The sequence below is a fragment of the Aphis gossypii genome, chromosome 1, assembly GCF_020184175.1.
Source record: "Aphis gossypii isolate Hap1 chromosome 1, ASM2018417v2, whole genome shotgun sequence".
Lineage (NCBI taxonomy): Eukaryota > Metazoa > Arthropoda > Insecta > Hemiptera > Aphididae > Aphis > Aphis gossypii.
Window position 1 is genome coordinate 61,604,937 of NC_065530.1, and position 16,436 is coordinate 61,621,372.

The window sequence follows — 16,436 nt, forward strand, 5'->3', positions numbered from 1 at the left end:
ATCAGAAATCGTATTTAAAAAATTTTTTTTTTAATTTCAGGCACGTGAATATTGGTGAGAATTATTGGTCGTGCGAGATTTACTGTGATACATCAGATTCCGCTGACCGTCGAAATTCAAATTAATTATTGAATTCGCTTCGCGTGAACAGATGACGTAATACGTTATTAAATCATGCGTGACATCAAGAAGTTATATTATTTTGTCGTTCTTCGTCTCGCAAATTAATTTAACCAGGTTAGAGGAGTACTAGTAGAGTATATATTGTACCAGACGTTGGCCTCGTCGGAAAAATCCAAATGGACTTCTTTCTCGTTAAATTTAAATGAAAAACAACAAAATAAGATGGTACATGCCATTAATAATATTATATTTTCCATTATTTTTACTGTATAAAATATATACAAAAGCTTAGAATAAATCAAAGGTTAAAGTTTAATACTTAGAGCTTTTAAATGAGAAAAGTTATCAATAAGCTACCAGACGTTCATCAGTTCTGCTTCTATTCAGCTTCTATAATATATTTTACAACGCGATGTCTAGAAGTCTGTATTTTTGCTCTGTTGAATCCCTCGGGTACAGGTTCTGGGAAATAACAGCTCATATTGTAATGTTTTATTATTAATTATTCATTGATTACCAGCTGCATAATGATAAAATGATTAAGCGTTATATTGACAATTTTCAAAGTAACGTTAATATTATATTTTCTACTAACGTCGAGACAGTATTGTGAGAAAACAGTTTTTCTTGACTTTATTACCCTAATAACACGGCTGTATTAAATGTTTTGTTCAATTTATGTCACCAACATACACTACACAGTGACGAGATGAAGGTGGTTTATAAGGGAGTGTTACATCCCTAGTTGAAAGAAAATATTAGACTTTCTTACGGCCGTCGGAAATCGGTAAATTTGTTCGATACTTAAAAAATTAGCATTTCAAAATTTAGTAAGCAATCTTAAAACTACACTCACACCCTCGTTATTTTTTTTTTTTTTAATATCGTCCACGATCTCACAAACACGTAATATAATATAAGTATATTGTATAAAGTTATTTGTGATTAATTATTGCTTCATTTTCGGATTCCGGATGATCACTCTCGACTAACGTCTCGGACCCAAAACAATTGCTATTTATCCCGAGATTGTGTATCCACGAATTACGTTAATAACATTGTTTGTATATTTACTGGTCTTCGGGATTATCAAACCCCGAAATGGTTACGTAATCACGAGCGGATCATTAATACACGGGTATCAAAGCCCGAAAATGTTCGCTGCGTATATACATTACTATTCCAACGACCCACGGAATTGTTGGGACATATCTTCCACCGCCGAGTTATCGAACGAAATACTCGTCCATGTAACGATAATAATTTAAATATTATACATCCACCCGATCAGACCAGAAATCAGAGTGTAGGTATATAATATTAATAATAATAGAAAAAAAATAATGTCGATCATACTACAGTGGCACTGCAAGTTATAATAGTTAGCTGTGACGACTGACGACTGGGCCGGAGCATGCAATGCAAATGATATTTATTTTATTTTATTTTAATAATTAACATAAATTTATTCTTTTAAGCTATCAGAAATTCAATCCAGCGAATTCGAACTCTTGAAGTATTTGCACTTGTTTGCAAACAGTTTTTGTGACGATGTATCAATATATAATATATTGTTATGGTGAAGCGTGCGGACCGAAAAAATATTTGCAGACCAACCGACTGTACACGGGGCAGGGTTCGTTACGATCAGCCCGATGTTTTATACAGATAATATCATATTGTACGTATATTAAGTGATGTATATATTATAAATTTGACATATAATTTTGCAAATGCAGAATAGTTCACCCTCATCGTGCACGGCTGTCGTTCGTTATTTTTAATTACTCGTGTTTTTCACCGGGTTCAAAAATATATCGTATGACAATATCATTCAACGATCGAGGTTGGTAATATATAATAATATATTGTTGTCGTTGTATGTACGCAGAAACAATCATGATTTATATAATATAATATATTTTGCACGACCCGCCAGATACCGATGAAACCGGGGAAATATTGGTGTCACAAAACCGAACATCCGTTTCATGTAGAATTTGTTTATTGGAAAATAAAATATCATAAACGAAAAAGGAAAAACTGACGTCCAGTGTTTGCTGACACGTTAAGTACGGTCCAGCTAAACGAGATGGTATGTATAATATTATTTATGATATTTTCGACGTTCGAATAGTGTAATAAATAATAATAGGTAAGGTAGGTACTAAGCTTAAAAGTAGTATAGGTATGCAACTTATACTGCGGTATTATACGATGATATTATTGTTAAAGGGGACGATTTTGGAAGCGGAGATTTCCATCTTTGCCTTAAACATAAGCAAGAAATACTTGATATCGATTTTTCCCAATTTTTTAATTTTCAGCTTCTCCATAATTTAAAATATGAATTGTTTCTTTTTTCTTACAATTTTTTTTTAGAGATAAAATCGTAATGGCTAGATAGCAAATATGAAGTTTATTTTTTAGTACACAAGTTTTCAGAATTCTTATCCTAGTTATTTTAATGGATCAATCGATAAACTTCAATGAAAACATTTATAAATTCCAATATCGTTGCGAGTGTGTAAAACAACAATGAAATATCCCCGCTTCCAATCTCCTCAAAGTTAAAATTCAATTTAAAAATGTCAAAACTATATAATATATAGGCATAATGTAATAATTTCGTTTCCCGTGACATATTATAGAAAAAAAATCATATACGTTGTATCGTGCGATCAGACGAACATTATCGTTTCAGTTGTTGTTATAAACGATAACACATAATGCAATACAAAATGAATATAATATTGCACACACTGCAGTAGGTTTTGCACTAGTACGATTTGAATTAGACGTCGATTCGGCATTTTAATAATGGTTTAGTCTGACTGAATTTAAATTACGGTCGCGCCACAGTAATCTGTTTTTGTGGCATTATAGTTTGTTTCGGACGTTATTCGGTGTAGCTAGGGCACATTTATTCGGTAAAGTGACTGTTCTGAGGCTGACACGTTCTTAATCAGTTTGGTTAAATTGCCAATCGTTTCCCCGAGCGTCTGTAAACATTTCGGTACGAAATGCATAACTAAAAATAGTTTGATGATTCCACACTATAGACGAAAATAAAAGCAAAACAAAAAACGACAGATAAACTAGAATACGACGTTCGGAAAAAATAAAACGAAATACGTTTTTTACCTGTACAATAATTTTATGGATAATTATTGCTACAGTTTTGTCAATGTCGATAGAACAATGGTTTTTGCGTGAGCAGGCTTTTTAAGTTGTCATTGTGAATAGTTTACATCGGAATTTGTACGGCTAACACAATACTATTGTTTTTTTTACGTATAATTTAAAAATTATCGTAAATGACAACACAATAATTAAATTCAATATTCGAATAGAAGTATAATAATATTCAAGAGTGTTCTAGGTATTTTCAACTTGATAGTACCTATATTAATCATGCATTTTATAAAAATAAATAATTATAATTACTTCACAGAACAAAGTTTTCAACTACCGGTCACGTACTTATCAAGTAACAATCACGAATAAATTAAAATATATTAAACATATTATTTATAAAGACAAAATGATTTTCAAATAATATAATTTCAACTGAAATCAATGTGGTGCTGAAGTGTCAAAGACAAAGATCACTCTAACCCCTCGATTAAAAAATTATTTTAGATGTAAAAAATCAACTATAAACGTTAACATTATGTCTTCGGCAAAATTATGCTATTCGCGAAATGTTAATGTTATAGTCAATTACACGTTTAACGGTATTTAATAAAATGCACGTTTTGAAAGTGAGTTGGCTGTGTAAAAGATACTTTTTAGATTATTCTGCCGTCGAATAATCAAGTGTTAAACGACACCGGGAGTAACGATAACTTTAAAAGTTTTGGAGATGTTAAAAGGCTGCTGCTCGTGTTTACTCATTAAAGGTCTTTAAAAAGTAGGCTTATTAACTTTTCGTAATAGAAGGAAGAATTTCCTGCAAGCTGTACAGTTAAAAGTTGCTTATTGTTTAATATTAACTGTGCAGTGTGCGTATATAAGATATAATATACACATCGGCCGACATAATTATAATATTTTATAACGGCGTAGGTAGTTTTCTCAGTGCGATCACCGAACGATCGACAAATCGTGAAAATCAAATTGTATTCGCTCCAGTGAGTCTTGCACTATATTGGAGTTTAATGAGTGTATATAGATTGTACACGAATATTGTATATACCTACTGTGATAAATTATAATCATTTTCGCGTGGTCCAGAAAGTCATCATCGGATGTACTGTTACCGTACACATTATGCTATTATATTATAGATGATAATGTTGTATGTTATCATCACATCACAAACTTTTGTAATTAATAAATTGTACAGTTAATAAAGTTGTCGTCGAAACGGTACCTAACAACACGTTAGGTGATTTTACGGCAATCTATTTAAAAAAAAAAAACAAGTTTGCAGTGTTTTGGATGCGTGCCGTTTAAAACTTTCGATAAATTAACTACTGTGCGCATCGCAATATGAGTGTTCACCATCAAAATATCATTATTACAGTTTTTATTATATAATTAGAAATGTTTCACGGGAACTGCTAAGGTTTAACAAAACGGCTATCAAACGATTGAGAACAAAAATATACTAAAATCCAAAAGAACCCACCGTTTATACCCACCTAAAACCTAATACGGTTGAGATTTACGTGCAACATTTCAATTTAATTTAATTAACCATCAAACCATTGGGCACGTTAAACATTTTTTAAGCTGAAAACTTAAGTCTAACGAATAATAATAACTTATATTACTAAAATACCTATAATATTTATATTATTTGTATATAATATTATACTTATGTCAATGTTTACTATTTCGTATGTTTACTTATTGTGTAATTACTTTTTTTACTTTGTTCTGCCAGAATTCATTAACGGTAAATATGTATCTTCTTTTTTTTTAGTAATTTTCACTATTTATATCTGGATCAGTACCCAATATCAAAATCAATTATTGTTCAATAAAAACTATTGAATATGGTAAAATATAAATACATTTATAGTTTTTTTCGATCCCATTGCTAAAAATGTCGTTCACAATTGTATTTTATCGAATAAAATAATATGTATAATATTATATAATAGGTACGCAGTATCCGGGACCGCGGATACTTGAGCGCGCAGTTGACAGTCTTCGGGAATCACGGCTCAGATATGTATTATAATAATAGTATATAATACGTGCATACCAAATACTCGTACGCTCATCCTCTCCGTTTGCGGATCGGGAAACCGCCATCACGGTCGATTGTTCGAAGCGAAATATTATAGTGAAAAAGAAAAAAATCGGAAAAAAACCACAGAAAATATGCCCCCAACGACATATTGTTTAAAGGCAGAGAGGGGCGGAGACGCGGTGGAATTCTGTGGCAGCTGATGATAATAATAATAATATAGCGAGCATTGTGGGTCGTTAGCAAAGCGGAAACCGCGACGTCGCGGACAAAACGTCGCCCAACAAAAGGAGACGGATTTTCGATCCGAAATCGAGCGGCAGATGACACGCAGACACGACCACATCGCACGACAAAAAAAAATGATAACATACATATATATATAAAGGTGTATGGTATTTAAATCATAAAAGGCCATCGGGGACAACAAAAACATTAGATGCCCCGTAATGATAGCCGTTTTCAACGGCGGTGAAACAAACGCACGCGCATCGATGGGCGGACGGATGACGGTAGGAGTACGACGACATCGTAATATTATAGGCAGGTAATCGCGCGGCACAGTATACTACACATATAGACATAATACCAAATCTCGGCCGTGCGGTTTCGGCTTTGGTGGCGGCGGAGGGGGTCGGACCGAATAGGGTGCGACGGTCGCGGGAGCTGCACAGTGCAGGAGGAGAGATCTTCGAGAAATGAAAACCGATAAGATTTCCGAAAGATCAAAGGCTAAGACCACATAAAAGACTTACAGAGGTTTTTTTTTTCTTATCTATATCGTGCGGTTTTTTCTCTTACCCCAAAAAACGCCCCTCCCCGTCTCTATAATATATAGGACATAGGTTGCATTGTACGCACTCTTTCACAGAACCGTGTGTAAAAACAACTCTTCGCACACACACCGTCTGCCACGCACGTGAAATTGGAACTGTATACAACAATATTATACACTGTCGCCCGGTATAACGTTGCGTTATTATTATGCTGTCGACGTTCGGTTTTTTTGTTCGATGTTTTTCTCGGGCGTGTCGACACAGTATCGCGTACTATACTAACCTTATACCGTGGAAAAATAATAAACACGTCTCGCCGGCCGCAAACGGTTACGATAATATTGTAATAACGACACATCGACGGTCGAGTGTGGGGAGGCGAACTATCGGCGCCGGAGGCGTGAAAAATCTTTTATAACAATATTGTTATGTGTGTTTATTTTTCGGGGGCGAATCGCTGTGCAGATTTGTCGTGCGGCCATGAGTTATTTTATTATTTATTTTTTTTTTTCGGATATGGTAACGGAGACTGTTTCACACCGGAAAAGGGTTGATACGAGTGAATAAGAATAAAAATAATATTATATATTGCTATACTGTAATATTGTATATACCTATGTTATAATATACTACATATTTTAGACGTGTTAAAAAACCACGCGGTACAAAGTCAGCATAGGCAGCATCCACGGATGTTCGTCATTCAAATCATTATGTTTATTGTGGGTATGTTGACAATAATTTACGGTTATTCAATGAAACTACGCTCATACAATGGTAAATTATTGATCGTTTACGACATACATGACCTATTACAATATAATTAATATTTTATGTGTGATCGATCCGTGATAATTTATTATGCGAGTATAACAAATACTATACTGATAAGCGTGTTGCAGGTATATTATAGGCACTGATTGGTTTTTATTGAATATTTTACTGCATTAATTAGAAATCTAACTTATTTCAACGCATTTTATATGCCGGTGGTTAACAGCAGATACATTCAACATTCGATTAAATTTAAGCCTAAGAAACTGTAACAAATAAACTTACCATATAAAAAAAAAAAAACTAAAAATAATGAAACATTTTTAATAAATGAACAATTTTTACGAGTAATATCCATTTACCTACATATTATTTTCTATATATTAACTTTAAATCGAGTAAGTATTAATGATAGGTTAGGTTAGGTATATTAATGATCAAAATGTTCTTGCTGCAGTTAGTAAGTTTAAGATTTTCAATCAAAGCTAATATGTTTTATTAATAATATTTCAGGTATAAGACTTAAAAAATAAAATAAAATAAACTTTATGTGACCACCATTATACGTATACAACGCTTATAAACCGATATGTTAAATACATATTGTGTAAAATAAATTAACTGGCTTAACTCTGCCACCCCAGAAAATCTACACTACATAAAATCGGCACGTGTTGATAATTGTATAGTTGTATAGTTTTAAAAAAAGTTAGTGTTCCAATAACCACCCTTAAATCATTTCATTAGTACGCTACAAACTCGAGAACGTTGATAATAAATACTACAATATTGCAATATTCTTTTATTAAATAATTATACAATTTAAAACATTATATATTTATATCACTATAACATTTCTTTGACTATACATGTTTGTATATAAATATGAAAATACATATATAGAAAAATATATTATGATGGAAAATAAAAACAAAAAAAAATAACAAAAAAGACAAAATACGGGCTGTATTATACCGCGAATTGTGCATATGAGTACCTACTTCAATTTAGAATAATAATAATATATATAGTTTAAGTCGTTGTACAATTTATTTCTCAACAATCATTATTATTATAATACTTTTTTCGTCCGTTTAAACTAAAACTGGTTAAATGTTTGGTACTTCGTTAAAAAAATTGTATTTGACTTTTTATTATTGTTATTACATTGTTTGTGAGTTAGAACATGTATTAATGAGATGAGGATGTCATGATAAAAAAAAATGTCAAAACGTTACATTCTAGTCGACCCTCGTTGGTCGTTTACTTTATCATATTGTCTACTTTTGTAGTTCAAAGCATAAGCGAAAAGCCATTTTTTTTTTACTGCAAAATATTTTTTAAGGGGCACATATGATTAGACTATGTATAAAATTCACAATTTCCCGGTGGGCTCATCCAGCGTTGAAACGATTTTTTTTTTGGGGGGATTTATCAGAAAAACAAAACGATTGCCTACGTGTTGCCAAGCGACCATTTTATACGGATATCTTAAAGTTATATCAATAAGCAAATGAAAACCGAATACGCATTTTTCGTTAAAGATAAGTAAAAGAACATACAAATTTAATAATGGCGAAACGATTAGATGGTAAAATTAAAACACCAAATAGTGGCCCGGGTTTTAAATCCAAGGCGGATTTGAAACAAATGGAACAACAGAGACGAGAAGAAAAAGTTTTACTGGAAAAGCAGAAGGATAAAGAGTTAAAAATTTTAGAACACCAGGTAAATTAATTTTCATTAATTAACATATTACATTATATATTTTTACTTATCACTTTTAATTTATTATATTGTACTGTACCTATAGTAAAATGTCAATAATCAGTTCCTCTTAAAATCAATATCATAAATTATGTTATTTGATACTGTATATAGTTACTATAGTTATTAAAATGTTATTATAAGCTATTGTTTTTAGATATTAAAAAGTTAAATTATATGTTTTTTTTTAAATATTTAAAATTGTTAAAATAAAATATAATTTGGATAATTTAAGATGATTAATAATTATAATTTAACAAAATAACAACCACCGCTTTAGTTATTAATATAATCTATAGCAATATCATAATATATACTTTAAAATAGTATGCAGTATAATTATACGTACTTAACTAACTATATATACATGATTAAAATATAAAATAAAAACAAAAACAAAAATACAATGTAAAAAATAAAATCAGCTACAATAATGGGTTAAGTAATATATAGTTGATTATTAATACATAGATAGATATAAGTTTACATATTATATATTAATTTAAATAAATGATATGAGTTTTCACTTTTAAAAAACTAAACTAATGCGTATATTAGAATGATTGATGTATTTCCTGTAATGGTAAAGACTGTACTATACATATTATATAAAACGTTTTAATAATAATTTTAAAAAAAATTGGAAAAATGATTGGAAGAAGTAATGCAATAAAAATCATTCAGAAATATATGATAATATGATAATTACTGATGTATGTATAATGAGTAATACCATATAAGACTTTTTATTATCAGCAGAGTATTGTTCAATATGATTTTTAATACGTTTTATTATTTACAATTATCTTAAAAAATAAAATGCATATTGTACTTAAATCAAACACCTAACTGATAGTATTAATCAATCTATTTAATATTCCACCAGCGCTGAGACTCTAAATTAGGACGAAAAGGGTTAGAATTAAACCCCTTCGAGAATGGTTAAGAAGTTAAAGTTAATTATTAATATTTTACTCAACTGAAGACAACAAATAAATGTTGTTACAATTGTTACATATTTTACGAAGTTAAAAGTTGATTTTAGCGTTAGATCTCTTTCGAGAGGTTTTAATTTTTACAAGAAATGTAATTTAAGATTCTATTTTTTCACTCAAAATTTTGAAGTCAGAAAAAATAATATTAATGAAATTCAAACACGATTTGTGCAATTAAAAAAATAACTTAATTTTTTAAATTTAATTACCATTGTTTTATACATAAATATGGTTAGTATATTATTTAATTAGGAGTAAATAAAATGGTAATTATTAGTGTTACTGTGTTAATTTTTTTTTTTTTTACGAACTATATGATAATAGGAAATGAAGATACTATATATTTATTTTTATTGTGATATATGATACAAACAAAATTATACTTTTTTAAAGTAATTGGTAATCAGTAACCGAATAGCTATGATCTCTGGCTATGATGTTTAGTGTTTACATTTCTTTTAAAATATTTAAATTTAAGTTCAAAATCATAAAAAAAAACATTACTTTTAAAATAAGTTCCATATTATATAAGTAATTATTTTATATTGATCGAATAATTTAACGTATTAATTTAGTTTAATTTTGTAATAAATATGTTTATTATAGCTTCGCGAAGAAAGATTAAAACCCATTTGTGAAATGCTAGCAGAATTGTCTCGAAAAAAATATGAACACGACAGAAATTACCGAGAAGAATTAGATTGGAAGCATTGGATACGGTGTGACGGCACCCCCAACCCTCAAGTTGTGCAGGAACTGAATACATATCTTTTTGTTGAGAGACAAGTGTCTCATACTTGTGACGAAAAAAACTCATATGTGGATAAATGTTTAGAAATATTCAAAATTATGGACGCAGTAGATGACATCGTGGATTTGCCGTTAGATTTCAGTGAGATAATATATGTGTAAATTTATAATAGAATTTTTATGGGCACAATTAATTGATTTTTCAATCACATTTCAATATTTCTATTTGCACTAAATATTCAAAAATAGTGACAACATCATCAAATTCTTCATTTGTTTTTTTAATGAAAATATAATATCTATGTATCTACAATATAATACAAAGCATTATACAGAGTATATTTTCATAAAAATATTTTTAAAGCAATGCATACCTAAATGTGAAAAACTTAACATTTCATAAGTATGTGATTAATAGTGGTCAGTGAGAATTTATAATACTTAAATGTAATAGATATTATTTAACTATATCGCCTGCTAAAAAAATATACGGAGTAAAAATTAATTTCTATCATCCACACACTATATACTAGATAATTTGTAATATAATATATAATATATTTATATAATTTATATAATATTGTTCTTATTTGTAAGGTGTTGTAGAGAACTAAGTATTAAGTGAAAAAATTATGTTTTTTGACTAATTTTCAAGCACAGAAAAATATTTTTCTTTTGACATAACTATATTTTAAAAAAATATGGAGTATATTTAAATTAATGTAAACGAAACATTTCTACATAAGAGAATATACATTTTTTTATTTAAATACAAATTTAAAGATTTAACAATATGAACAGTTTAAGTACAAATTATTTAATAATACAATTAGGATTGAACTATTGAAATATAGAAATTTATCATGAGCATAATCAATAATTCGTTTGTTGTAGATCAGTTTAAACTGCAATGCTTCCGGGAAGCCAGAGATAACTTAGGAAGACTACTGGTAGAAATCGTGTACGGGATTTGTTACTATCTTTTGAGTGATTACGATCGCAGAATGGATCCTATAGATTTAGAAACTGTTGCATATAAAAACTCGTGCGAAGCATTCGCTGTTGGTTTACATGTGGTTTGTCATAGACCCAGGTTAATGACTGACGACCGACCTCCGCCGAAATGTGACTTCCCCGAATGTCTTGTCATGGTCGATGTTCCACCACAATTATCACAACAGTACATGGCAGTAATGGCTTTATGGCTACGCTGGGACCCTTTTACGGACAGGATGGATGAATTTGACGTCTCAAAATCATTTGAAATGGATCCTCGAGATTTGTGGCAGTACTCGGAGGATGTGTGGAAAGAACAGAACGAGATAATGCAGCTGATAAATGAAGAGAAGGAACGATCGAATAAACGATTGTGGATGGAAAAAATGGAAGAAAAACTTAAAGCGTTTGCAGAGGTAGACCGAAACAGTTATCCAGAAGATCTTATAACATACTTGGACGAACTTGAAAAAAATGACCCTCCTACTCGTGTTCGTTCAAAAATCAATGAAATAAAGAAAGATAAAGAAGAAAAAGAACCAGAAGATCATCGAGATGAAACCGAAGTAAATGACGAATCCTCCAAACTAGTAGAACCTGAAATTTCGAAGTCAATTCATAATAAAGTTGATATCGGAAAAACTCTAAGCCAGGAAATGGAAAAAAGGCGTCTAGAACAGATAGAAGATTTTTCTAATTCATTGAAATATTCGGAAAAACCAAATGAGCTTAATCCTAGAAGGTAAAAATGTATTATTACCTATTATAAATTGAAACTAAATAATTAAGGCAATAAGACGTGATTACTGATTTGTAATTTAATTTTTTTATTAACAAAAATATTTTTTGTTCTAATAACTTTAAATTGTTGTTTATTTAAAATTCAATGGTTCAATTCACAAAATAGTATTGTACAAAAAAACTACATACAAAATAACTTTAAATAAATATATTTTAGATACTGGATTATTGGCGGAGCATTTAACGTGGAAATGTGGAAACTTCCTATGCAGCCCGTTGAATTTGAAGACGGGTCAGTGGGCGTGTTAATCGTCGGACCCACTGCACTGCAACCCATCGATTATCATGAAAAATACGAACCGATACAATTGTCCATGGGATTCTCGTCTACATCGTCTGAAGACGAAGAAACTGACGTAAAAAAACAAAACCAAGAAGCACTTAAGAAACTTGCCATGATAAATATCAAGTTGCCGGAAAATGTGCTTTGGTTTGAAAATCCTAAACCAGCAATGTGGAACGAAGAAAAAAAGAATTGGACAACTGAATATATATACGATATCAGGTAATAATGTAGGATAATACTTTTCTAATATAATCGATGTCGTATTAATAGTGTTAATAATATTATTATTAGAGTTAGATGTCTCAAGTCTAGACTATCTTAATTTATTTTTTATTAATTTTGATCACTATTTATATTTTTAGAATTTCAATACCAATATAATTTATTCAATAAATCATTATGTAAAAATAGAACATAATATTAAAAATCTTAATATCGATTTATTTAACTTCTTATTAAAAAAATACTGAACCTAATATTTAGGGTAAACGTTTGTGGAAATCTCGAGTATTAAGACTATGAAATAAGTACAAAATATAGAATAAAATAAAATTTCTATTACATACAAAAAAGATACACATTATTTAAAAATTAAAATAGATATATATATTATACAATTTTACATCAATTCATTTAGTACTAAATTATTATAGTTGATATGAGATTCTAAATACAAAAAATAAAGCCGTAATTCTAATCTTCATATTTTCCAATACAACTTTCATAGAATATTAATCTAACCTCTTTGGTAGAGACTTTCTACGACGGTCTATATCGACCACATTTCCTTGCAATCACTTATCAATAAATTATTTCTACTAAATAAATAAAATTCACATTAAACTCGCAGAGAACCATATCTCCGACCTAGCTGAGATGGCTTTACCGTAATACTATCACACTCCAAACTCAAGTGACATCACATTTCTCAAATCGATCATGGATATATAGGACATTATAAGTACATTATATATATCGAAGTTGTATTATGTTGGACACTTGTTCCACGTAAACGTTAAATCCCGATGTCTATCGAATCTCTCAAGTCTCGAACTCGACCGCAGTAGACGGGCGTCTAATCTATATTTCATCCCTGCTTACGAAATACTCACTGACAAAAATCGATTGCCCCCCCCCCCCCCATTGAACCACCAGTGTCGCGCTGCCTCTCAAAGCTACTCGCGTGACGTCACGACTTCTGTCCGCAGGTTCAACGAGGAGAAGCAGACGGTATCGTTCCGGGCCGGTCGGATGGGCTCGTTCGGGCTGGCCGTCAACCGGTACACCAACTTCCCGTTTCAGTCGTGGGAGATACGGCCCGAAGGCGGCGACGACAGCGCCGGAGTCGTGCTGTCGGTGACCGCTGCCACCGTGCTGGTGGAGTTCGCGGTGCGCGGCGACCAAGCGGCCATGGTGCAGCTGCAGAACGCCACCACGGTGGCCCTTCAGGAGATGATCGGCGTGTACCACCGGCCGGACAAGCTGATCCGGTTGCTGCGCCGCGGCGGCGTCAACCTGTTCCCGGAACCGGACGCCCGGCACTACGTGGACGGCTGCCGACCTCCCAAGCACGCGGTGGCCGAGCGGCACGCGTACCGTTGCATGGCCGTGCTCAGCGCCACTCACCAGTTCGCCGCGTCCCGGTGGAACGTGCACGCGCCGTTCGACCGGATGGTGATGCAGATGAAGGAGACGCAGCCGGCCGCCGAATCGGAAGGCGCGACCGCGGCCGAGACGTCGTCGTCGTCGGCCGGCGGACAGGTCCCGTACAAGATGGTCATGGTCACTCCCGAACGGGCCGTGCTGCTCAAGTGCACCGAAGTCAGTCAGGTGTTCTCCGAGGAACCGCTGCAGAAGCCGCCCAACAACGCCGAGGCCGGTCGGCGGTACGCGCCCGACTTGTTGACGCTGGCCGGACACGATACCTCCGACGTGGACTTCAAGGCGTCCGAAACACTCTTCTACCTCATGGACAAGATCAAATTTTTGAGCTATTCTTGAACAACTCGCGGGGTTGCCCGCAGTCGACGAGTAACGACGATTTGTGAGCGCATTTTACTAACGTCGCAATTTTATCCGTTTGCAAGCTTTAAGCGTCTTTTTAACACTATATAGCGTATGTCAGATATCAAGTCTAAAAAACACATACGCATAACTCACGTCCTATGGGTTTTTTTTTTATAGATTGTATAGATAATTTGAATTATTGGAACGTTTTTGAAGTAACAAAAATGTAAAACAACGATTTCTAATAAAATAGGACATACAACTATTATACCTTCTACTTCACGGTTTGTTTTTAAAAAAAAATTTGAAGTAATAAAATGTAATATATTCTCACTGCAAATTAATATACTCCATACGCATAACAAAACTGTAATATACATATTAATATTTAGTTTTTTGACTATGATTCATTATAGGTATTTAAATTAAATAAATTAATAAAATAAATTAAATTTGACTACTTATTACGTCATATGATAGCATATAATTCAAATATTATCATTTATAAAGTATTGTATTCGTAAATATATAGTTTCCGTGAATATTTTAATTATTTAGAAGAATTAAAGTTCATTCAAATATTTGAAATATTTTCAAACACAACCACTTGCTGAAAAAAAAGTTACTGATCTCAATCAATAATGACCAGTGTGATTATAAAAAAAGTTTATTAATACCAATGCAAATAATGCAATAGCTGCATTATAGGTATAATAAGGGGTAAGCCACTAGTTGAAGTGGGTGTACACATATTAGAAAATACTTTGAAAGTATATACACGGAAGTACGTGGAAATATACAAAGTTCCGTGGAAGCATGCGGAAGTACTTGGAAATACATGGAGGTACTTGGAAGTATACGGAAATATATGGAAGTACACATGGCTGGAAGTCTATAGAGTACAAAAAATTGACTAGTGATTTACTTCTCTGTATAATATTATTTATATATTAATATATTATTAATATTTATATAATATATATATATATATATATAATATATTATACAAAGATTATATTAATATTTAATAGTCATGATTCGGTCACATTTTGTATCCGCGAACGTGCTAGACATGATACAATAATGGTGTTGTGTATATTATTATTCCTTATCGAAAAGTTCCGGTCATTGGTTTAACACAAACAAACCGTAGACCATATTATCCAGTGTTATATTATATTAGTGATGATGATGTTACTTCGCGCAAATCACTGTTGGTTGGTTAAAATACAAAGACAAATAATATTTTAATCGAAATAATTTGGAGGTTGAAAAATAAAATATAATATATTTGATGCATATATGGAAACTCTGCAGGATATCCGAATAATATATTATATTATTATACCCTTGGAAATAATTTCAAACAAAAATCAACGATGTAGTAACTTTTCAGGGTGGGCCACTCCGTATATTATGTAGTACGACAACATAATACTATAATACAAGGAAAATCGCAAACGACTCGGTAAACGACCGGAAATGTGCCGAACACTGGTGGTGCCGAATCATTGTGGTAACGTATGCACACGATGATGAACGGCTGGTGCGAGTCGGACGACTTAATCTCGGCGGCGGTGGTTCGGAGATAAGGCGGCCCGCGGTCGCCGTCCCGGTACGACGCTATTAATCACGGACGTGCGCTCCCTTTTCCGACAAAAAATTTATATAAAAGGGTTAATTAAACCGGAGAAACCATCAAGCCCGCACGCGTTCGTGGTGGTTGTTTACCGATAGACGGTGAAATATTATCGTGGCCCCTGTGCCTTATGTATAATACTTGTGTATTATATTACGTATTATTATATTAAGCCCGTAACGATAATAGGACGCGTGACGATTTTAATAACGAGATAAAGAGAGAGAAAGAGACCGATGAGTTACTATACGATATGAAAATAAAATATAAATAATATTATTGATGTCGAAAATTCGGTCCGGTAATCGTCTAGTGGTTTGCC

The 16,436-nt window shown here is 32.3% G+C and overlaps 1 protein-coding gene across 1 annotated transcript; it reads left to right on the forward strand.

Annotated features, from left to right (window-relative positions):
* The first annotated feature begins 8,352 nt into the window (after nt 1-8,352).
* On the forward strand, nt 8,353-14,837 carry LOC114129830 (dynein axonemal intermediate chain 7 homolog). Its single transcript, XM_027994675.2, has 5 exons — nt 8,353-8,601; nt 10,242-10,527; nt 11,280-12,123; nt 12,340-12,687; nt 13,677-14,837. Exons 1-5 carry the CDS (start codon nt 8,446-8,448, stop codon nt 14,467-14,469), a joined length of 2,427 nt encoding a protein of 808 aa, XP_027850476.2. The 5' UTR covers nt 8,353-8,445; the 3' UTR covers nt 14,470-14,837.
* Nucleotides 14,838-16,436: the final 1,599 nt, after the last annotated feature.